This window comes from Rhea pennata, chromosome 6 (assembly GCF_028389875.1).
Source record: "Rhea pennata isolate bPtePen1 chromosome 6, bPtePen1.pri, whole genome shotgun sequence".
NCBI lineage: Eukaryota > Metazoa > Chordata > Aves > Rheiformes > Rheidae > Rhea > Rhea pennata.
Window position 1 is genome coordinate 20301579 of NC_084668.1, and position 26376 is coordinate 20327954.

At 34.9% G+C, this 26376-nt stretch overlaps 1 protein-coding gene across 1 annotated transcript in view; it reads right to left on the reverse strand.

The window, feature by feature from the left end:
- Positions 1-26376, reverse strand: part of GRB14 (growth factor receptor bound protein 14) — a gene marked incomplete at its 5' end in the record, with an annotated part of 68556 nt that overhangs the window by 40977 nt on the left and 1203 nt on the right. The window contains one exon of the mRNA XM_062578902.1: positions 25590-25716. Within this exon, the coding sequence (XP_062434886.1) occupies positions 25590-25716 (127 nt within the window). The remainder of the gene's footprint in view (positions 1-25589; positions 25717-26376) is intronic.

Consider the following 26376-nt stretch of genomic DNA (forward strand, 5'->3'; position numbering starts at 1 on the left):
ACTGATGGAAAAATATCTAGTTAGACAAACAGGACTTAAAAAGAGGGAGGGGATGAAAAACTGTACTAGAGGGTTCAGAGAATCTGACTTGCAAAAGGAACTTCAGCATTTCATTATTAAAAAGAAAAAGTTTTGAAAAGGAAAATGAACAGAAAATATAAAAAGCTTTCAGTGCACCAGTGTTCTTTATCCCCTAAATTAGCACTATAGTAGATATTATCCATGTACTAGTACATCTCCCAATTAAGTCATGTACAAAGCTTGGGCTAGAAAGGAATTTCAGTATAAAGCCACTAAAGGACACCACAAATTTTTGTTTTCTGTGTACAATGAAGTTAAGGGCAGAATGTTATCAGCCTTATGTTTGAATAGCTTGTCCTTATTTGTGTCAAAGTGTTAACATTATTTAAATAAGGCTTTCTGTATTTAATAGTGCAGTTTGTCCAACATCTCCTTCGCTTGTCAGAGATAAATAGAATGCTGTGTTCCAGCACAAGAGAAAGCAAATCTGTTACTGCCACGTTCTGGCTGCACTCTATGTTTCTGAAGAGATAATCAGCTATAAAAAGAAGTACCTATTGTTTCTACTAGGTTTTTCACACCATGTTGCTGGTTTCTCAGTAAAGCAGATCTCTTGCTGAAGCTAAAACTGAGTCTCTGAATAATAGCATTAAGAGACCAATTAGTTTCCTATTTCCTTTGCAGCAATGCTAAAATATGTATCAAAAAAAATCAAAAAATATTTTTCTTAAAACATTCTTTCTCATCAACTTAAAAAAAAAAAAAATCTGGCTTGAACTACAACACACCTTCAAAGGTTTCATCATCTATGCATTCTCAAGGCGGTCAAAGAAGGAAAAAAGAACACAGACTCAGTAAGACTAAGTAAGTTTTAGACTTAAGCTGAAGATGATACAGTTTGGTAATTTTCACAGAATTTCTGGAGTGGAACCAGAAACGTTCAGAACAGATATGACAAAGGTTATGTAGGTTAACCCACCATAATAAATAGTTGCTTTAGAATGCTGAAGTACTTTACCATTTGGTCTAAGACCAAAAAAACTGCTTTGCTGGATCCAGCCCTGTACCGTCTCTGGGTATTTCCTCCTAGTCACTGGTGGTATATAACAGTAAGGCATAACTGCTGTAGAATAGTTATTCTGACAGAATGTTTTATTTTTCAGCATCTTCAACATATCTTTCATTTTATTCACATAGCACTGTTCCCTGCAGCCAAAGCATAAAATCCAAATAAAGAGTAAATCCAGCAATAAAGCTAGTAAGTCTTCTCAAACCATGTAATACCTTCAACTAAACATTGCTGCTTTATTGCAGAGTGGTTGACAAACTTTGCAGACAAATCTACACCATTACAGGAACACAGAAAAGAAAGGGACCACCTTGGTATGGTATTTAGGCCCCACAATTACAGGCAAAAATTTTAGTCATCTAATGCATGAGACACTCACTAAAACAAGTTGAACAAGAAGGTAATTTTAAGTGGAAAATACACTGAGTAGAAATACAGAGAAAGATGTATAATTTTTGAAATTTGCTATATTTGAATGATTTTTACCTCTAATCATTTGTTCTAAAAAGAAAATGAGGTGTGTAGACTGAACAGTCTTCAGTCATATGTAAAAACAGAGAAGTAGCTAGTAAATTTGCATCTCTTCACACTACGATAACCTACGTTCAGAAGTTTTCTGAGTTGCCTATGTGTTTCTTCTTCTTTTCACCACATATAAACCATATCCAAATCATCACAGATGTATTCTTTTTATCTTACGATTATGCTAAAAGTCTTGTCAAATTGACCGGATGGTGACAGACACCAGTCCAGCAACAGTTACAATCAGTAGGACCAAAAGAAAAATGAGGGCTTGCATAGGCAGCCAGTGGATAATTTGATGAGCTAGTTATTTCTGGTTGTTAAGCTAATACAACACAAGCACAGTCCTCTAACTGCCATTCAATCTAGATACCATTTAATTGCTAATCTCCTGGAAAAGGGAATTACTTGGTTCAGAAAAGCAGTCTAAGCAGTCCACAAAGAAAGCATGATGTTATGTTAGGGCAAAGGTGGGAGGTAGAAATTATACAATAGGCAACAACAAAACAGACTTCAAAGAAGCCCAGTACATTGAGAAATATACAAAGAAAGATGATTCTAGTAAAAAATGAAGGAAAAGTACTACAGCTGAACACAAGAACTTCCTCCCACTTCTCAGTCCTTCATAAGAATCTCAGGATGCCAAATGGAAAAGGTATTAGCAAAGAAACAAAAAGTAGTAGGAATCAAAGATGACTCGACAAGTTAACATTTTTGATGTCTAAGTATGTGTATTGGTAGAGTTATTAGTCAGCAGTCCAAGATACCCATTAGGGCCTGCCAGACAGAGAAGAGAGCTGAAATACTGGACAGAATGCAAATAAGTAAAAGACAGCTTGTCTGTTTGGGTTCAGAGCCCCAATTCCAGTAAAAATCTGCCTCTTCAGTGGACAAAGTACAACATACAAACTCTGGTTTAGTAAAATGGATGTGTAATCTTGGGAAGTGTGACTATTCACATTGCTTTATACTTATCCCTGTTCAGGCACTAAGTGCTGTATTGTGCCAGACCGCAAAAATCATCATCAAAATCCTTGCCCTGAAACAGATAATCATAAATAAAATGTTAAAAGCAACTGAATAAGGACAACTTTGAAAAACAAACCTTAAGAAGACACCACTAAGTGACAGAGATTAAGATGGGCTAGAACCACGGTAAAGTTTCCAGTGTTAGGAAAGATTTATATTGGTTCAAAAGTCTTGATCACATAATCATGACTCTTTTTTTCCTCCTTAAGACAGTGAGGGTTTTGCTGGGATAGATCCTGCCTGTGTTCCTGAATTACAAGGCAAAAAAACAAGGGGAGAGGGTAAAAAGCAAGTTCAGTATCCACAGCAAGAAAATGAGGAAGAAAACTTAGGTCTGAATAATTCCTTGGTGCAAGGTGATTAATTTTGTTTGAACACCTTAGTGTATCTTCAACTTACCAAAGGAAAATAAAATCTTCAGATTTTTCATCTACTTACTTACATATCCTAGCATGCTGAAAGTAACACATAGAAGCAGTAAAATACAAGTATGGGAAATACCTTTGATTTTTAGCACAGAACTGTCAACAACACCAACACACTGTACAGTTTGTTAAGTTTCTCCCTTCATACACAGCTATGCAGCATAGTAAGTGAGGGATTTGCTACCAGTAGAAATAACTGTTCAGCAATGGTTCTTGATATACTTAAAGGCTAGATAACACAGTCTGAAGGTCACATTCCTACTTTTTAAAGCCTAAATCACTCAAGAGGAAGACTAAAGTACTAGAGCTAGAAAATGGCCAAACACTTTCCTCAATTGATGAAAAAGCTGTTTTTTTCCAAAGGATTTCTGCCAGCAGAAAAGGATTATGAGCAGAGTAGGGCACTAAACACTGCCAATTTCCTTGGTTACTGTATGAAGAATGTTAGATGTTCAAAGAAGGCAAGAAGAAACTGAAAAACATATCAAAGATTTGTTCAAGAACTGAAGAGAGAATGGAGAGAGTGCAACATTAATTGTGCCACTAAACCTTCTCAAACTATACAAGGCACAAGTAATGACCAAGTGTATTAAACCACCGAGATTTTAAAAAACTAAAAAAAAAAGGCTTTGTCCTTATTACTCACTCTCTCATATACTCACATATCTATACCCACTTACATGTTAGCAGCTATCTAACATAACACTGTACAATTTACATACCAAGGTAATTTAAAATTTTATGTACAAACCATTCTGTGAAGTTCAACTGATTGTAGAGACTGGACTGTCTCTGAACAGAAGAAGAATCTCCACCACAGAGTAGCAGAACCATAAGGATGTATGAAGTCAATCATGTGTGGGATCATTTTATACATAATAAAAATGGCAGGAAGCTTCACTGGTTTCACATTTCTAAAAGCAGTAACTATGATTGGTCAAATGGTATATGATCACTGTACCAGAATCCATCTTTAGGACTCTACTTGAATATAAAGGGTACGTATTCCAAGCAAAAATTGGTCCCAGAAATCTTTTAAAGCATGGTGTTAGGTCTAGATTTATTTGGCAAACACCTTCACCAGTGAGGCAGCTCATAGCTCTCCACTAAATGAGCTCCCCTAGCTCTCCTAGACCTAATCAGACCTCTTCGACAAAGTCCGAAAATACTTGTCTGCCACTCTTCTTTCCTTTCATCTACCAATTGGATCTCTAGCATCACATCAGCTTCTACCAAGAGCAGATAACAAAGTATCTGCAAGTAAGGTATGACAAATAACTGAACCCTAAGCAGTTCACAAATTATTTCATAAGTAACATGAAACTTGTATACTCCTTCCAACAAGTAATTGAGGTGGAACAGATACTTGTAAAAATAGAGGAAGCAGGCCTCTCCAAACAAAATGCAGCTATCTTAGTATATACACAAAGGTGGAAGACTTTTCATTGAGCCAGTCCCCTTTATGGCAATTTTAAACACAAACTACTTTCAAAAATACACTATCAGGCTCCTGAGTTCACTTCACTTCCTTGCCCATTCCCATATATATGTGTGTGTGTGTGTGTGTGTGTATATACACACACATACATATAGTCTTGCTCCTTAACCTTCATCAATTCTTGTTCAGGCTCAAAACCTTTACTATTTTTTTTTCAGTCAAACTCTGCACATCCAATATCGGCACATCCTGATGCTTTTTCCTAGTAATTTATCTCTTAAGATCTAATTCCATACTGAATTCCTGGTCAGGGCCATCTTATGCTTAACCTAGTAATTCCCATTATTTTCTCTCAGGCTCCCTGAAAAGTCACTAAACAAAATACTGCATTAAAAATAAGACTTTGCTCCTAAAGTTTTCCAAACACACTGAGGCGTATTTTACACTCAAGTCCCTCATCATCTTCACATCTTTTCACAATGTTATTCTTTCTTCATGATATTGTACAAAAGGCAAAGAGGGCATAAGTGATGTTTATGTATCTTTAAATGACTCCACTCTTCAAACTGTCTGCATGAAGAGATGTTTCAAACATGAATGCTCTGTCTACCTCCAGGTATTTTACGAAAGTTATCAATTTATTAGAATTCTTTGTTTAGCTCATTCACCTTGCATCTTAGGGAACCCAAATGCAAAGATGAAAAAATTGCTTTCATGCTCTTAGCCTTGCAGACAGTCATTGCTAGTTCTTAATGTGATTGTCCTACGTGACAATTTTTGTAGTAGAGGGAATGATTAAAGCAGTGTGTGATTTCCAGCCAGAAAAATAGATGGATTAAAGATGCAAGAGAATCTTGCAAACAGCATGCTTTTATCAGTCCTAAGTTTGAGCAATCTAAACCACATCTTCATTTTCTAATTAATATTTATTCCATTTAAAAGAAATCATGTCATCTCTTCAAGAATCACTGGAAGTGACTCAGTTGTAACAGAACCACCTATATACACCAGCCTTTTAATACTGCATGACTTAATATTCTATGAAGTTCTCAGCTGCTGTGAAAAAGTAACAAATCTGGTTGTTTCTACAGCTTGTGTCCAACATCAGGTGCATATACATAATAAGTACTCTTCTGTTTATCACATAACTAGTCTAGTAGATTTTGGAGTATTTATCTTGAATAAAGGACTTTTCAAACTAACAGTAAAACAATGTTTTGAATGCATTATGACCTTTTAAATCTAATTTCCTAGAAACATTTTTAGAGGAGTACAAAGTTACCCATACAAAAGATAAGATATTTCTTCTAACTGGGTTGGACTAATTATATGTCTGCTTTATATAAATCTGTTTTTAATAGTATTCAATATGCATAATTCCACAAGCCTATTAGGCAAGTCATCTTTCTGCCTGTGCTGAAAGACCCCTTGGAATCTAAATCAGATCCTGCAGCTTTAGTTACAAATATATTAGTTAAGAATAAAACATGTCAGCTATGAGAAGTACTTCATATCAGATTTTAAAATAGAAGTATGATCAAATTTTGGACAAAGCATATTAGATATTTGTAAATAAAATGAGGAAAAAAAATGCATTCAAAAGAGACTGACAGAACAGCCAGATTATCACATCAATAACGCAGAATTTTAGCTTTTATGATGGAGAGAAAACTAAAAGAATTACAATTTTTACAGTACCATAATTAATAAAACTAGACTTCAAAAACAAGTAGTGATGACAGAAGTAATTACATAATGGCTGGGAATGATTGCCTAAAATACTTTATGAGCGAATGTGAAGTTCTCTTGACTCTGCAGTGCTAACAGAATATTTTTACATACCAATTTCCAGGCCCTTATTCACTAGAAAAAATAGAAGTTCCATTACTAGAAGTGAAAGGTGATTTTTGCCTTCAGTATCTAAAAGAAATACTGTTCATAATCAGTATCCAGACTAATTGACTTGAAGGTACTATATCAAAATAAGAGATTGTAACTGAATTGGATTTCTAGGTTTCCAGCATTCATGCACACATGTGTAAATTTTGTTTCTGCTTCTCATGCACACACATACCCTTTACACCTTACAAACAAGTCCCTTTCTTGCCTGCTGCTTTTCTTACCGCAGTATTCCAGTATCAGGACAAAATTAGGGCAGGGCTGCAGAAGTATCACTGAGTCTTCTGAATGGAGAGAAGAGGTATTTTCAGGAGGAATTTTATGTGCACAGATACAAACATCACAACCAAAACCAGGACACTTAAATTTGAGTGAATTCTCAGTGAAGATATATGCATTTGAGTATTTCTGCAACTGTGTGCAATCCAATACCTATCTAATGCATCATCCTGTGCCACTTCTTCCTTTCATTCTCAATATATTTTTTTCAGGTTTATAAAGTGAGCTAAAGCCAATAACAATTGACAGTTCATTTGGTAGTAGAGTGAAAATATTGGTATTTTAAAATAGGAGAGAATGTACAGGAAACCATCTCACTCACCATATGTTTGTCAAGAAAAGAAAAACTCTGAAATTTCCACAGAGAATGATTATCCCTCAACAGAGAAGGAAGGAAAGAAAGAAAGAAAAAAAAAAAAAAGGGCAATCCATTACAGTGGAATTATTTTTCTCCATTAAAGTACACACCTGAGTTAAAACTGAGTTTCCTAACCTTCTGAATGCTACATTGAGCAAACTTACACTCTTCTCCCTTCCCACATTATTACCATATACTGCTCTGTGCATTCTAGAAGGAGTCCAATACAAATACAAGTTGTAAGAACAAAGAGTTTCATCTCCTAATATACAGATAACAAAAGAACCGTTGCAAAAAAAAACAACTTTGGCAACTGAAGATCTGCAGGGGGAAGGAAAGGACTGGGAAAATAAACTTCAAATGAAATTTTTAAAACACCCTTTTTTGTGGAGTATAACGAGAGATACCAGATTATTAGGATACAAACCATATAAGAACATGTGAAGTAGCATCTTGTACACATCTACATCTGAAAGGGAAGTTACTATATAATAAACGTAGTATATGATCTTGTAATTAAGACAACAGTATAATCTGGTCTGCACCAAACAATCACACTAAAATTATGCGTTGATAGGCTTTCCCTCCAATTGAAATAATGAAGTAACCCTAAAGAATACCACAAAGTTTTAATTCAGTAAAACTATGCATTCATATACTACTTTAGACCTACTGGATTTATGCCGTAAGACATATATGCTGTCTTGTGTAAATTGCTCAGGAGAACCATTTAATACCATGGTAATATTTCAGTTAAATTTCATTTTTCACACTGCTGGTATATTAAAAGACTCTGAGTAACAAAAGAGTCTATTAACAGTGATTCAGATACATTATGCAGCAATGAATTTTTGAAAAATATCTATGCATTTACAAAATAAATCAAATTAATGAATTAGTTATAGTTTGTTTTAACTTCTTAGAAATATATCTGGGTTAGCAGAAAGTAGTATTTCCATACTTCACTTCCATGTCTATCTTTAAGTTTATAGATACTGCCACTGTGTAGAGTTACTGTAGGCAATCCTAGTGTACACAGGCAAAATGATTTTGCTAAGTTCCACATTTTTGCCAAATGACCCAAAAAAAGGCAAGCTATAGTGGCAGATCAACCTTCTCTACATTCCCAAAGTATATGACGAACTATCAACAGTTAAGTTGTTAGGCAGAGAGGTATGCCACACATAAGGCTAATCCAAAGCCTGTGGAAGTGGACCCCAATAATCCTTCATTAGGATCAGACCCATAGCCATCTAAAGAGGTATATTTCAATATTCTGAAATGGAGTTATGACACTTTTTATTTAGAAGCTACATTAATCTATAAGCAGAATCAATTTCTTCCATAAAGTACATTACAATGACAACTGTGAAAAAAGCACAGTAACAGATATTCAATTATGTATACATATGCATATTTATGTATATATATATTTCAGTTAATGAAATTGAAAAGATCTACATTTATCAGAAAACAAAGACTATTAGAGATATAAGAAAATATTAAGAAAAAAATATAGCCATTTTTATTTAAAACATTTTTTGTTTCCACTGAGCAAGTTCATTATCGCCCTGTACTAAAGCAAGAGTTACAAAATTAATATAAATGCCCTACCCGTTTCTGCAGAGTTATTGGCGTAATTGTAGGTAATGTTACTCTTCTGGAACACAAACTCATGTTTGTTTTTCCACAGAACTCAACAACCTTCACCCAGGTGCTAACATGAAACAGAACAAAATACTTGTCAGTATTCCTTGAAGCCCAACTTCTCATAGCTCAAGTATCTGAAAGTCAGTGCAAAAAAAAAGGTAAGAATGCAGTAAGTTTCACTCTGTTTATGTAAATTCAGTCCTACTCAAAACCAGTTACAGAAGACATTGGGGTAGGACTAACTAGAAATCAACCAACCAAAGCACTTGAAAACTTGTCTTCTGTCCTTGGAAAGGCACATGCTGATATTTCTGTATGTAATAATAAGAAGCAGAACACCATGCATTTACATCACTCACTCAGAATCCTGTCTTCACTATATAAATATTATATTCTATCCCTTTACTAGCTATAGCATTTTTTAAAAATTTGTTTGCTCTTTGCAAAATTCTAGTCTTTTCAGCAAACAAAATATCCTTAAATATTCCTGATTTTAGGATTTCAGGAAGGTAATTGAGCATAAGGAGAGATGCACTGAATCTGTGGAGTCTCTATAATTTTTAACTACTGCTATGAAAGCAGAGGCAAAGATCCCTTTCCTACTTAAAGTAATGTGATCTCTACCTTTGGAATACATCAAACGCTGAAAAACAGGTATGTAGAATGCTACAGTCAAGTGAAACTTCAGAAAAATACTTCATTAACTACGGTTGTTGATGACTCCCACTCACATATTTACTTTACGCATCAAGTATTTGCATAAAAGGTCTGGTTTCATTAATGTGGGGCTATGAAAAATACACTTTTTTCTTCCTTTCTCCCTCAAAAAGGGCAACATTTTACACATAAGCAAAGCTATCACCTTGCTGTATGTCTCCTAACATGCTTAACAGCCGGCAAAACAGTTTTGTTTTTAAGCAGCATGAGTACCAAGAATCCTATTGTAAACCAGATTACTAATTAGAGGTTAGAACAGATATTTTTTAACTCTTGATAAAGCAGTTAGCATCAGAAATACTGCTCACCATAGAAGTAGATGGTGGATAGTCTGCAAAACTTACTTGTATCAAGTATTTATATCTCAAACACTAATATATCAGAGATGTAAACTACCGTAATCTCACAGATAGTTACTGTAAGTAAATTATTTAGCACATATCTCATGTATATGCTTTGAAATTATTCATAACTGACTTGGCAAATACTGCAATAATCCATGCCAAAATAGACCTTATCATATTATTGATAGTGTTTTTCCCTCCAGTGAGTAACTGGAAGATCAGTATACCCTTTAGTAATCCCTGAATGTCTAAAAAAAAAAAAAAAAATCAGGCCACAAAAAATTATATACTGACAAGAAAAAAAGATAAACAATATGATTTAATGTAATTTGCCATTTCAATAGTTTTTTTTAAGTGGCAAAACAAGTCACTGGCACCAATAAGATGTTTTAGACTCCATGGATTCAAAGCATCTATTCTTGCCCTAAATTACCTTCCTGAAATCCTAAAATCAGTAGGACTTAAATATATGGGGCAGGTTTAGCTCAGTTGGTTAGAGTGTGGTGCTGCTAATGCCAAATTTGTGGGTTCAGTCCCCGTATGGGGCCACTCATTTGAGGGCTGGATTAGATGATCTCCAGAGGTCCCTTCCAACTTTACCATGCTATGATTCTATGATATTTTGTTACTGAACAAGACAAACAAACAATATAAATGAAAAAAAATACAACTCTGTAACAAACACTACAACCTGTAACATGTTGGCATTTTACCTGCAGCTGTGAAACAGTAACAAAATACTTTCCAGGAATAGGAAGTAATGGCAAATATTCTCCTACAGTTTCAAAACCTTTTGTCCTTGACCATGACATGTAGGATGAAAAAACCAGCTATGAGAAACTGATGCTAAGTCATAAAGGGAATTTGTTTGGCAACGGGAATTTGATTCTTCTTCAGATAGCTTTAAAAGAGAAGCTATTAATAAAGCCATAAGCCAGCTAAAATATGGCATATATAAACCATTTTCTTGGATCCATACAAACAAATGAGCAGGTTTAATCTTGGTGCACTTTACATTGAGCCCATAGCAGCAACAAATCCTTAACAAATATGTAATCTTCTAGACATTAGTATTATACTTATTTACTTCATTTTCATCTCAAAGATCAAGTCCAAAATCCTTATGACTGTTTCAAGAAATCAGAAGAATAAAAAATTATTCTGGAGATAAAGTTTAAAGTGTTAATTCTGTAACACTAAGAGTGAACATCTTTTTCTACCACACATAGTTATGATAAATGTCAAGTGATTGCAATTAGGTTTTTACCTTCAGGCTAGGGGAACATGTTTTCAAAATTCTGCAACGTGACTTTAAAATTTTGCTGTAATATTCAGAAATCAACTTGTGATACCACAGCCTGATTCTATAGGCATTTAGCATTTTACTCCCAGGAATAAAGTTATACAAACACATGTCTGCAGCACCAGAGCAAAAAGCTCTCTACAATCTTTTTTCCTTGGCTCTTAAAAAAAATATTTGGGGAACAGTTGTAAATCTTGGTTTATCAGTGACTATATTTGGATGGAAACAAAAATAAGCCAAGCCATTTTACCTTTCCCATGGGTATTGAAGGTCCTTGTTTCTTGCAGAACACATGCAACTTTTTGTTCTATAAATAATATTGACCTACTTGTCCTGCAAGGTGAAGCAGAGGATTATTTTCCAAAGTGAGACTATCTGTATTTTAGGGGCTCCAGGCAGATCTACAAGTCAGACCTATCTGGAAAGTAAGCAAACACCTAAGTACTATGTCTGATTTTGTAACAAAGAGCCATTATTCAGATTTGATTTGATTTGATTTTAAACAGAACACTAAAATCATTTAATGTATACTAATGACAGTACCCATCAGCTGCACCAAGGAATACTAAAAATGGTATTGAGGAATACTTTAATATCTTAAATTTCACAAGTACTAATTAAAAAAAAAAAAAAAAAAGACATCTCTCAACTTCTAAGTGCAAACCCCGAAGTGTTGTCTCACCACCTGAAAGTCAACATGAGTTCTATTGATAAATGTGAGAAACAGAGTCTTTGAAAGCTTTTCTCTCTATACGTAAAAATTTGGTTCATCCACAGCAGGTTTGCAAACAGTTCTGTTGGTTGTGGACAGGAAGGAAATCAAATCCAGCCCACTTACTTGAGAACTCTGTAAAATAAGTATGTTCATGCAGCTTTTCACCAGCTACAGTTCTGGGAACACTGTGTAGATACTTTTTAATACTTCAAAATATAAACCTTTCATACTTCATGCTACTAAAGAAAGTGTGACTAAATTATGTAGGCAAGAATTGAAAAGCTCCTACTAGGAGTTAGTAGCTCCAACTAAGGGTTTTATAACAACGTAGAAAATTGAAATATCCTGCTAGTAGAGAAAGGTCAGTGTTGTACTTAAGGCACTGGGTAAGGAGTCACAACAGCTGATTTTATTCCTGGCTCTGCCAGATATAAGAGGAATGTTGGCATTATAGGCAACAAGGACAAATAAGATTCTGCTTTTGTCTCGGTAGATAGAAAGAAAAATTCTAGAGAAATTAAATTCATTAAGATTAATAAAGAACTTTCACGTTCTTGGCTGGAAAGTTCTGCTTTTTTGTTCTTGTACTTTTTCTTCCATTAAACTAGAGTAGAAGATTATTACACAAGAGCAATGTAAAGTCACGTAAGTTATCTGTTGTACTGCCTGCACTTTCTGTCAATCACATCTGTCTCTATTAGAAGAAGAATTAGTTTTATTATCAAGGTGATTACGGAAACATATACAGGGTATTTTTCACATAGGTGCAGTTGCACAGGTCTGTCAAATAACTATTTTCTTTATAACTGAAACAGGATCACCCCACATAAAAGAAAAAAAAAAGAATCAAAGTTGGTAGGTCACTTGTTTCTCTACTCCCACAACTCCTGATACAAAGAAATTCAGCAAGGTCTTATTCCTCCAAGTCTTATTCCTCCAACAGAACATACAGTACAACAACCTTTTAAAGAGTTGATAATAACTAACTGCTTTGCAGAAACGGTTGCATTAAAACAGAATACATTACCTGTAAAGCAACATATGTGTACTTCACAATGAAGTTTGAATGAAGATCATCTGTCTTATTCTGTCTGTCTATACAATTATCCACTTACTAAATTTTTCTATTATAAGAGGCTCATGTGGCACAAAAAGGAAACAGCGCATTTCATTGTTTCAGCTTTTCCATGTATAGCCTTTACATGTATGAGCTATGCATTACAAAGAATACATCATGTCAGAGCAGTTTAAGAGCAAACTAAGATAACCTTAGATTCCAAATCCTGTACTGAAAAACCATCTCCAATTTTGTCATTTCTTAGTTCTCAGTGGATTGTTATCCTTTTGCTGCCAAAGGAATATGTACCACATGAACTATGAACCCATTTTTTTAAATGCTATTCCTGAACAACTAAGCAAGTGTCAGCTTCCTTTTCCCCCTCATTTATAGCTATGATATGACTGGGTCAAACTGACCCTTATGCATACATAAAACAAGATTCTCAGATAGAAATTCTCAGATTCTGTACTTCATGACAGCAAGTTTACAAGCTGCTTGTACTAGAAGACAAATTTTTGTTAAGTCTTAATTTACCAGAGGAAAATGTGTTCAGTAATACACATGGAGCCAAACCAAAGAGAAACACAGTCTGCAGGAAGAAAGTGAGTGGACAAGGACAAACAAAGCAGTTTCTTGGTTCCATGGCTGAATCACTGGCTTAAATTTTTATGTCCTCATAGGTCACTCTTCTGAAGGAGCAAGTTTCATTTGAGAAACAGTGGGTCCTCTCATGCCACTAGTACACAGAAATCAACCAGTGATAGAAGAGAGTCAAGCAAGCAAGAAAGCTTCATGAACAATTTATTTTCCTCGCTGTTTGTTCAGTCAGGAAACATTTCTGCTTGGATTGAATTAGAAAGGCATTTTCCCTTATCTCAGAGTCACAACAGTAAATATCCTCTTCAATATCATTCAGAGGAGTCTACACAAACAACTTTCCAAGCCAGGATTTGGGTACTTGGGTGAACACAATGCCTACTTCAAAGAGTTTTGGAAGTGGACAGTGGAGAGACAAACAAGCTTTGTAACAATGCATAAGTCCCATATACAAGGGTTGTAAGTGTTTTTTCACTGCTTTTCCACAATACCTCTCCAGAAGAAGCCTTGAGCTACTCATCTCCTCCCCACTAATAGTCTTATGTGTTGTTTCTTTGCAGTTAACCTACAAATTCTCCTCCTTTAGGCCTGAAAAGCTGAATAGTTTCTGTTTATAAACTCATTCAGGCATTCAGGACTTGGGGTATCTCCATCCCAGATTAGGAACACCCCAAGTAAGAGTTTATCATTCACTAGTCCCAATTCCTTTAGAAACTTATGCCTTCTATATGGCTTGAACTGACATAGCAACTGTATAATCAGTTTTTCTGTAAGGTTTATATTCCTTACATCAGTTTTTGCCATCTAGTGCCGAAGTATAACAGAAACATTACAGGATTTGTCATTATCTTTCATACCTATAAATCTATCTGTTTGCTCTAAAAAAGGACAAAGTTACAAAACTCCTACTAGGTACTTGACTTACTTGAAGAATGTATTAATATTTAAACATTATTTAATAAGGTCATTGTCTCAGAAGTACAAAGGACAAAGTATAAAACTTTCTAAGTAACTAAAAAGGAGCACTTTTCCAAAATCCTTCCAACTCGCTTGTGATCATGTTCTAAGTAGGAAAGAAAAGAAAAGGAGAAAAGGAGAAAAGGACATCCATTTCTTCATTGTCATTCTATAAATGAGAAGAATATTATCCTAGGATCATGTTAATAAATAGTTTTGTAGATACTTGGGAGAAAACGTATCCTGTCATCCAGAGAAGGTAGCACACACAAACTTCCTTTGAAAGCTCCATGCTCTGAAGTTACATGAAAACAGTAAACTCAAAGTAATTTACCATTATGAAAGTTGCTAATCCAGGACTACAGCTTATGGAATACTATGGATCCTTGTTTTCAGCTGTGAAATATCCCTTTTTCTTCCAGAATTGTTCGTTGCTGAAACACTAAAGAGAGCTAGCTCTGTTCAATTTAAAGCAAGGAGTTTCAATCCAGATCATTTCAAACTAAGGAAAGGATTTAATCCTCCATCTTCAATATCACAAATCAGGGCATTAATCTTCAACTCTGTAAAGCCTGTCGTTTTCCCTGTTTGAGAAGTCTAAAAGACTGTTCTCTCTCCCAGGTCTACCCTAACTGAGCAATTCAAGTTTTAGTAAGAAAATGAATATCTTATCACAATTCTGTTTTTACAAAGACAATCTAAAGCAGAAGTAAAAAGGCTTTCCAAGACAATCTGAAATTGGATAGCTGCTACCTCCTGGACAAGTCACGTACACATACAAAAAAACTCTGTTAAAAAATTTCAAATAAAAATTACTTCAAAAATATAGCTTAACGAGAACGGTCAGATGTATTATTAAGTGCTACCAGTCAAAATTACAGCTATGGGAACAAAATTAAAGTAAGAAAATTAGGATGTGGACACTTTCCCTTTAGCCTTAATGAGTAATTATTGTACTGCACAGACCTGGTGCCTAGTACACACTGGGCGCTGGAGTGCGTCAGGATTTCAGATCTTGTCTACTTCCCAAAATGGGAGAGAATATTCCTGCCTCATAATACTACAGCTCACTAATCACAGAGGGTCTTGTTTATGTTAGAGAAAAGCCAAATAATAACAATTACATCAGCGTGGCAAAAATATTCTCTTCTCCTCTTAACCAGATAATTCAACTTCCCTCAAATGATTATGGAAGTGTTAACACTGCAATGACATCTGAACACAGATAATAGAAAAAGCTAAATACTGTTCTTTAGTGTAACTCTAAATTTTACAACGTCAGATAGATAGCCTATTTTATGGGCTTCTCCCTCACTACAGCAGTAAATACTAGTGATTATGAGAAATTCTTGCAAACTTCAAGCCTGTTTTCTCAACATTGAATACCATTCTGTGTCATTATCAAGTGCTTGCAGCTGTTCACAAACTCAAGGTCTTAATGCAATCAGTAATAAGAGTTACCATAACAGAACTAGCATTAAAGGGCTATATATAGCTTAAGAATGCACTTGCTGAAAAATCTGATTCTGATCGTAAGGCGATCTACTGTATCTTGTATTGCTGATGGATGTTACGTCAAGTTAAAAAGCAAAAAGATAGACCAATATGCAGCACATGCTTACATATCTCAAATAGGCAGGAATAATCCATCCATATACTAATTAGAAGCACAGGCACACCTCTAAGATAACCAATATATATTTCTCTCTTCAGACTCAAGTATTAAATATCATGAACACTGTCGGGCCAAAATATTAGCTGATTAGTTGCAAATGAATGCCCTGTGACTGAAACAGGAGAAAAGAAAGTTCATGCTGTTACTAGAGCAGAGGTCTCCTTTCTCCTTCTTCCTTTTAATCCCTCCTCCCACAACTGTCCTTCTTGCAAGATTTTCTCTGGCCTGATTAGCATTTTTTTTTAATCCACCTGTCTGAGCTGACTCCTATCAACACTCTAACATGAGAGGCATACTTAAATATAGTATCATAAAGATTTTGCTTTATCTTCAATCTCAGATTGAAGGCATTTGGAGAAAAGTCCTTCAGAAGTAACAGCTTTAAACATGCCCAAGACAAACAAGAAGAATATAGCTAATAGTCAACTGCCATCCCACACTTCAGATTACAGATTTTTACCATTTACTAACATTATATCCTGTCTTCTTAATGGAAAAGTTCAGCTGCTAGAAAAATTTGAAATCTGTGAGCTCTGAAACCCCCAGTCAGAAATAGTATCAGTTCTTGCCTCTGCACACAAAAAAGTGCTCAAAATCATTAGTCAATCATACCATTCTGATGTCCTTCCATAAACTCGGCATCCTTGTTCCTGATACTCTAGGGAGTATGATGGGAAGGGTGAGAGGTCTCAGGTTTATTCATAGTTTCTACACGTTTTCTTGCAGAATGGAAACTCCATCGTGAAAGCAATGGCAAGTAAAGCACAGAACAAATGGAAGGAGGCAACTTAAAAACAAAAGTGTCATTTTTTTTATGCTAGGCAGGTAATTAGTCTCATATCCTATATCATTCTCATAGCCATCTTCCATTTTAATTCTGCCTACTTCTCTTAAGTACACTGGCACAGCTACAGCATAAAGATTACCAATGCAAACAGTAGATGCTGAAATAAAATCTAATACCACACACACACACACACACACACACACACACACACACAAGTGTTAGTAGCTCTGGGGTAACTCCATGATAGAACAAATTCTCAACTATATATTGTAAATAGCTGACAAGAAGATACACTTGTATAATGAATATAACATTGTGTTAATACTCACAAATATTTAAGACTAAGATCTTATATGCACTATCAAGTTAGTTCCCACCTGGTGAAACTAACCAGATTTAATGCCAATATTTATGTGAAAATATGTTTTTTTTTTTGCTTAAAATATAAACTATGGTGGCAACATTTACATTCAGTGGTAGAATGGGGATACTCCTAGGCTTGTTTCATCATCCCACTAAGTTTCAGCAGTTGTCAAGGTCTTATTTGAACAGGAATAACAACTTTCAGGATATCAGAATGCAAGAATCCAACAATACATTAGGAATGATGCTAAAACTTTTAATAGAAATTGGCTGTTAACTGAAGAATAGAGCTGAAACTCAGATCAAACACTAGGATAACAATGTTTTATTATGTAAAATCCTAAGATTTCTGATCATCTTATGGAAGTTGGTATATCATAAAATTTACAGCAAAAATAAATATATAGATAGATAAATCCAGCGCTTTCTCCATTCCTAGCACAGCTTTTAATTCAAATTAGGCAGAAGTTGTAAACCTTGACAATCATCATGTGATTAGTCAATATGAAACTTCTAAGCTGCCAGTTTTATCAAACTGGTCACATTTGAGGTAATTTAACTATTCATTCCCAACTACCTTCATCTCATTCAATATTAAGCAACTATTAAATTGTTTGTTATAAAATTAACAGAATATGAAATACAGCAGGTCTATGAGATGACAAAGCAGACTGTTTAAAAGAATAGAAACACAAGAATATTTTATAAAAACAAAAAAAAAAGAAATACAAACACTGAAAGCACAGCCTCGTTTTTCTCTGACTGAAAATGAAAACTGCTCTTGCAACAAAAAAAAGATGTTGACAAATGTAATCATTTCTCACACACGTAAACACAAACATGCAAGTTTACAACTAAAGTTTAAAAACATTGTCATTTAAGTCTTTGAAGACTGTGAAAAATGATCTTTCTAAAGATAGACTCTCAATACTTTGGGACTAGTATTGCTTCAGAAAAGCACTGGAAGCAGGGTCTTCTATTTTAATAATGCCTTTAAACAACAAACCAGGTATTTTTTTTCAATATGCATAATAATGATAATCTACAATAAACAAACTAAAATACAAAACTACCAATGTTACCAAACACTGCTTGTGACTAATCTAGATTTTGTGCCCCTCAAAATCAGATGGGAACGTTATCTGCTTTGATAGCGCTCAGACAGTGTTCCATACAGAGAAATGTCATTAGCATGCTGTTGTTACAATACTATAGTCTCGCATCTTGTCCAACGGTATCATTTACTGACAGCACTACCAGAATACTATCAGAAGAAACCTGGAAAAAGATCTGTCAATAAGACATTTATCTAATCATGGATCTGTCTACAGTAGTCATGGAGGTGCTACAAAATTATCTAAACATCTCAGTTCTCCAATCTAATTCTACACAAAAGCACCCATTCTTGGGAACAATTATAAACAAGAACAACATTAGCATTCATCACATCTCCTTCCCTCCTGAAAATTATGAAGATTCAGGCTCCAGTGGTTAGAGGTTAATGCTTTTAAGCCAAAGTCAATAAAACCAAGATATCGGAAGTGTCTCGGCAACTTTACAGCAGAGTTTCCTGCACTTTCTGTTGGATTCAACTGTCAAGTCTCTTGCATATTCAAAGAAACTGAGTCTGTTTTTTATCACTGCTGTATTTATTTCCTAACTACATCATACCAGAGATACCTGGGGATGAAAAAAACAGTCAACTTAGAATTCGAGAGACCAATACTAAGGCACTGCTTTATAAGACAAACAGATTTCCAAATTTACAGAGGTGGCTTTCTACACAAAAACTTGATATACTATAATGTACCAGAAGTTCCTTCTTTCAAATATTAAGTTCCCAAATGGGACAGAAAAGGCAGCTTCTAGTGCTGAAAAAACAGTCCCAATACAAACGATAAGACATTATAGTTCAGACCCTCAGGTTGATGAAGCCCAAAAGAATAATCAAAACCAAAAGAATGACCAAAACTATTCCTATTTGACAAACATGGGCAAATAGACTACCAGTTTTTGACACTATTGGTAATCTTTCAGTTTTATATAGCTACAAAGAGGAAAAAATTAAGTTTGATACTTGCCTGATATAAATGAATTGAAACATCTCAGTAACCAGAAAAGTTAGAGTGACTTTGTTTGTTTCTCATTAGAGGGAAAAATAAAGACATGCTATTTTTGTAAAGTTAGAATGTTTGGATTGTTTACTTGGCTTGTTTTTGGACAGTAACAAAGTACAAGGTTAATTTGTAATAACTTTCAGGGCTGATGTGAAGTCTGACAGAAAGCAATTTGTCTTCTCTGTAAGAAGGACACTAATGAATGAACCAATGTAGAGAAGATAAAATAAAATACAATAACAACAGAAAAAAAGGACGCAAACAGGTGATTATTCAGAAGTTTCCCCAGTTCCTCAGGTTGATGTTTCAGACAGCTTCTGCTAGGCCCCATGATCAGGCAATTCTTTATTGCTAAAATCAGAAATTGTTGAACTCTGCCTTGTGATTTTCACCTATGTAAATCTGTGACTTTTTGTCCTAGTTTTATTGTGACTGGTCAATGCATATAGATACATGCAATAAAACAGCAAGTGTTAATAGGATTCTAACTAATTTTAATCTAATATAGTAGCAATAAATCTTTCCTTGGTAGAAGAGAAAAGCCACTTGAATGAAGAGCCCAGCATGGAAAGTACTTGTAGAGCAAAAAACCCACTACTTGAGCCACAGCAAAAAGCAGTCTAACTGAACTCATATTAGAGTCTGCAAGTAAAAATCTTGTGCTCTTCCAGTTAGTTCTGTGCAGGATGTTTTTTCTGTTTATCTGTAAACTGGTTGGAAAAGCTGTTAGAAAAATTCTTCTTTCTCTCAAACTGAGTCTTTTTTTGTGCAATTTAAAGAGGAAAGACACGGTAGAAAGATATATGTGTAGGAGCTGGATTTAAAAAACTGAGAAAGAATAAAGGAGGAGGTGTGCAATCCTTTCAAGTCTGGAAAGAAATTTGGGAAGAAGTAGGCAAACTGGAATGATAAAGTAAATTTAACTAATGCATTTTTTTTGGTTGGGAAAGATACTTCATCCCTGGGGCAGTCAAAAACAGCACAGGTCCCAGAGTCACGCTATTTAAATAAGAGTTTCTAGATCTCAGTAGATCTGAGTAGAAAAAAATGAAACCAAAAATAAAAGTAATGATGGGTGCCTAAGGCATGACCTTCCAGAACTGATCAGTTCGGGTGTTCAGATATAGTTTGTGCACAAGCAAGGTAGGTGGAATAGACTGAGGAAAAGAGATGGAAAGGTCTTGCCACTTTGCCTCCCCTTACTATGAGGATGGATTTTTTCCCTCCACTGCCTAAAACAAATTAGAGGCTATGCCTTACTTTTTATTGTAAGAACAAATCTGTGTTCAATTATCATTCACTTGACAGCTCCACTAAGGCTAGAGAAAAGGAACACGAGAAAGAGCTCATATCCTTCCAAAGTTGAAAATGGAAGTAAAATTGGCTATGTAGAGGATACACAGCCACAAATTAGGCCTTGTCCATATACCGTATGTATATACCAATTATGTTAGTAAACACTCATTTTTTTTGTCCATAATAAAGCTTAACTCAGCACAACAACAGAAAATAAAACTCCTAAATAAGTTCTAAAAGGATTAAATGATCAAGGCTATATTATAAATCACATACTCCAGAATAACACACCAGCAAGTACTTGTTTGGAAATTCAGGAAATCTTAGATTTAAATAAAAATCCTTTCAGTTTTGAGTTCTTTAAAAGTCAAGAGAAAACAGATATTTCAGACAAAAATCTGTCATTTGTACCTGTCATAATTATCAGATACTTAGCAATCTATGCTTACTGATCAGATTATTTGTACTATTATGAAGAATGAGTTCAAGCTAGAAGACATTGAACTACAGCTGTAACAAACATAAATGGATCTCCAATTATAACAATCAATGCTTAGTATTAGTCATAAATTTTGAATGATAAACATTTTCAGAGATGTCTGCACTATGCCATAAAGCTCTTCTCAGTTCCTCTTTGCCAGAGCTTTACATTAAGATCTTTGTTAAGGCACGAAGAGAAGTTCCACTGCAATCAAATATGTATTTAAGGTTCCCTTATACAACTGATTTCCTGGAAAGAACATTGTGAGAGTATAATTAGATTTTAAATGATAAAAATAGCTACTTGTTTAGAACATCATAAAAGACAAGAAAGCAAAGATAACATTTTGAAGAGTTGAATGTTGTTCACCTTGAGATTCACTTGAGATTTATTTTTGTACCTCTAATTGGATTTAAAGAAACAAGGTACTAATTACCTTGAACTACTTTTGCAATGAAACACTTTTTGGCTTATCCTTGGACATGGAAACAACTGTCACTCCACTGCAAATGATTTTTGCTTCATTATCATGAAAACTGTTAAAAACTAACTTTAAAAACTACAATAACCTATATGTAGTTCATTTGACTCAAGAAAATTGAAACTATACTAAAGAACATAAAATTAGAATCTGTTCATTAGTAACCAGAGACAAATTCTTTTTGTAAATTAAAACAATTAATTCACAAAGCATTTCATATATTCAGTCCCTTGTCACTTTCTTTGAGAACACAAACTCCAATACACAGTATTTTCCACATATGAATTCACACACACTATCTAATAACAGCAAGTGATTGATTCATCAGAGAAAGGCAACATTTCCTATCATGCAGCTGGTTGACTGCGCAATGTTGTACATGAGCAGAACTTTTTTTGGCCTTGTCAGATGCAAGTCTTTTGTCTTGGAGCATATAATCCAGTTTATCTGAACATCCATAAGTCCATATTTATACCATATCCATATTTATACAAAAATTACCCCCTACATTTCTTCAAAAAATATTGAACTTGATTGTTTCTTACAGGATGGATTACACAATCCACAAAGTGGAGAAAATTAAATACATAAGCCCACTCCCCTTTGTGATACTTCTCCAGGCTCTACCTTCCCAAATACAGGTCTGACACTGTAACATCACCTCCAGTGAATCACCTCCATGAAATGCTCCATTGAGAACAGGTCAGTTGAGCCACAAGTCTGCACATTCTCAATATGCTCAATGCTTACTTCTTCTTTCCCTTCTCCCAGCTCCCAGTCCTCCCTCTAGGAAAACAAAACTTGTCTTTATACTGACTCTATACTATTACTTCTCATTTTCATCCCCATAATTTCCCTCCACCTCCTTTTATTAAATTAAAAAAGAATAGTCAAGGCTGCCTCTTACACAAAAGTTTGTTCAAATCACTGGTTTCGTGTCAGGATTATGAATCTGTGAGGATGTAACACAAAACTTTTCTGAACTGCAGGAGGAAAAAGGAAAAAGGAAACTGACAGCTGTGTTGATGAGGCAGACAGAGCAATGTTCAGATGCTAATGTTCTACTTCCCAAGCGCAGAAGCAACCAACTGTTCTGCTCCATGGACTACCAATTAATTTTTATAAGCTCATTTCTAGTAAGTTAGTCCCATAAACGGAGATCCTGTTCAAACAGCATGATCAGTGTTTCAAGAGGTTTATCATAAAGATCATCAGAAGACAGTACCAGCTTCAGCTTCAGCTTGGAAAACCAATAGTTCAAAATACTGTTAATAGTCTGCTCGGAAAAAAGAAACGTATTGAAGATCTTTCAGACATCACAAGTGCCATGAATATGAGCAGTAGTGTCACAGATAGAAGGTATGTATTTCTGACAATTTCTTTTCTTTTCTTTTTTTTTGAAAGCAGAAAAGTCTTCCGCAGATAAAAATAAAACACAAGACACAAAGTTTTTTTGTTTCTTTTAGGAACACCTATCTTGATAATAATTATCTATTGGGCACAAGTAGAAACAAGAAAAAAACAAGTGTGGTTTTTTTTTTACTATGCTAGAAGTTAAAAGCACAACAGAAAAAGAAACTAAGTCAAAAAGAAACCACTCTACAAGAAGAGTCATTGAAAACATACGCAGATCATCAAAAAGGCAGCAGAAAAAAAATCTGGCAGCTGTCAACACTATACCAAAAAATAAAAAATAAAAAAATAAAAAAAAGCTTGAGTATAGCTTATTTCTCTTAAGAGTTAAGAATTATCAAACTGCAACAGTAATATTCATTACCTTGGGGGTATATTCAAAGAAGGGTCTGCATACAGATTAGGCATGTGGAGACAGACCTCATACAAAGTAGGCAAAACAAGAATATACAGTGCAAATACCTCATTTCCAAGCAGAGCCTTCACAGCCTAGCCAGGTTCCTCCCTTTCTTTGCATACCTGCTTAACATTCCCTCATTCTCCTTTTTAAACCTAAGCAATTTTACAAAAATATTAGAGGACTTAAACCTGATATTAAAAGATACAAATTTGACTCAGACCATTAAGCCCATTTTGCATTAATCCTTAAAAAATTTAGATTAAGGACAAAAGAACAGCCATACAGAATCTGACAAAAAGCCTGCCTAGCCCAGTACCATGTCTCCAGCTGTGGCCATAAACAGTTAGCTAGAAAAAAGACTTCTGGACAAAAACCATCATCTTGTTAAAATGCCTTCTGAAAATAACAGAAAGACCCCTCACACTATTTCCGGTCTCTGGAAACTGGATCAGGTCCTCCATTATACTATTACTACTTTAGTTCACTTCAGTAGGTAAAACAGTTTTTCCTAAGCAACTGATCCTGCTTTTACTGAAGAGCACTACATTCTTTAACAGAAGACCAGAAGAAATGGAAAGATTGGGAGCAGAAATTGTCACAGAAGGTAGAACAAGAGCCTTTATAAAGAAACAGAAATTACATGAGTGAAGCTATGAATTTCAGCTTCTTCGGAGAGACTGAAGCTTACATTTAGCTGATTAAGTGATTAAGTCAGTCAGTAATTTTAAACACAATGGACCATAAAAGCAAAGAGTTGACCTTTGTGTGTTAAATCATGTTTGGAAAATCTGTTCCCCAGTTGCAAGCATGAAGATTAAAACAGTAAGTGCAATTCAAACAAGCAAAATAAGTAATTTAAACTAATTTTTAAAATGTGACTTCTAGCCCCTATGTTTGCAAAGATAGTATTACCAATTCAGTGTTTTTTCTGCTGCTGAAGCTAATAGATAATCAATGCTTCTATCTTCCCTGAGCATGAAATCAGCATGACTTTACTGCACTGCATTAGTGGTACAGACTGACCAGAATTACTTCAAAGTAGTTTTGCTGTTGCAGGAAAGAACTAAAAGCAGTAATAGTCCAGAAAGACACCGTAGCTATTTTTAGAGAGTATACAAAATATAGCAAAGTAGAAGGCTTAAACTAGTGGAGTTTTCCAAACAGGTACCTGTTTTTCCACAGGAGGGAAAATAAATTCCTCACTAATGTGCCAACTCAGAAATATGCTAATAAAGCCTCTAGCATCTATTCATTATAGCAGGTGCACAAGAACAGCCATAGCTCATCAGCTTCAGAAAAGTTAATACAACTGCAAGAAACTTCAGCTTCCACACAATTTCTTGATGCAAATCTAAACATTAATAAACAGCAGCATTCTTAAGTTCTTACACCTCCAATATCACTGTTCAAACAGATCTCGCAGACCACCAGAAAAGAGAATGTGATGGAGGTGGTACCCTTAATCCCGTGTGTTCCTTGTCAAAATTCTTTACAGTCTCAAAATAGAAGAGAGAAATGAGACAGGTCAGCTTTTAAGGAGTGAAACATATCTAAGAACAGTGATTTCCATTAATTGGAAACTCATCCTTTTTAACCTCTACCCCTGCTCAGGACAACAAACATACTGCATATGAACAAAACTAAAAAGAATACTGCTAAGTCTGGCTTTCCATTCAGAATTTCCCTTGGCTTACAGTTGAATGTATTCTTTATTATTTATATTCTATATAGACACAGTAGGATCAGCTACAGATCTGTATATACACATGCATACAAAATACCTGTATTTTGTATTTTGAGCCATGTGCATCTGCTCCTTATCCATTTCTTCAATTGTACTAGCAAAATTAGATCTTCACATAAAAGCAGCTGCTCGCTAACCATTAAAATCTTCCTTACAATAAATTATTTTTTCATCTAAGGATGCAACGTACTGCCTGCCTGTGGTTCCACTTCATCAGAACAAGTTATACAGTCACATGTAGACTCTCTGAAAGAACAGTCATATCTTCAGTCACAGATTCCAAACCTCATTTTTCATCATCACTGATACCTACAGAGAAAATTTTACACCCAATAGTGGATATAAGGTATATCGTCATTAAAAAAATATTTTAATAGGTAACTGAGGCTTTCTTCAAGCCTTTGTAAAACCAATTTAGTATTTTTCAAATATCAGTTTATAAATCTTACCTGTTTTTTTCTTGAAGTTGCCTTGGGCAACAGGCTGGCTGACAAAACTGATGCAAATGGAGAGCAACACAGTTCAGGAAAAGGATTTGGAATTGATGGGATCTCCAAAATATCTTTCTTTTTTCTCCTATTTCAACACGATACATAAAATATCAAGTGATTTAAAATTACAATAAAACAACTATAATGCACTAATAGCACAATACCTGAGGATGCAGTAATTAGGGTTTTTGTGCAGTTATTTTTTTTAATCATAGCCTGAGTCTATTAACACACAGTGCTTAATACTACTTGAAACCAATCCAGATATTCAGCTCTGGATTTAAAGTTGTTTGAATATGTGCAAGTCTTTGCAGAGTAAGAGCATGGATATATTTATATTGGTTCCTAAAGACATTAGTAAATATTTTGTTGCCCCTCTGTTCAAACCAGTTCCTATGTATACATCCAACAGTGGATGCATATAATTTCTCAGGAATACTTCCCAGATCATAGAATCATAGATACATCACAGCTGTATGTTAAACAAATGTACACTCTCCCCTCCCCTTGAATCAGGGGTCAAATTGATCGACAAGCCAAAATAACGCAAAGCGATACACTCATTTATCTCTTTAACTGCTTTTGTATTTGACCCTCCATAGTGCCTTTATTAAACAAAGGTCTCAGTGTAAGATGTCTGTGACTACTTAAATTTATTTGTGCTGCAAATATTACCAAGCAGCATTTGCAAAAGTTGTGAAGATAATCACCTCCATATTTGCTAAAGAGCTGAGTTAGGCACCGC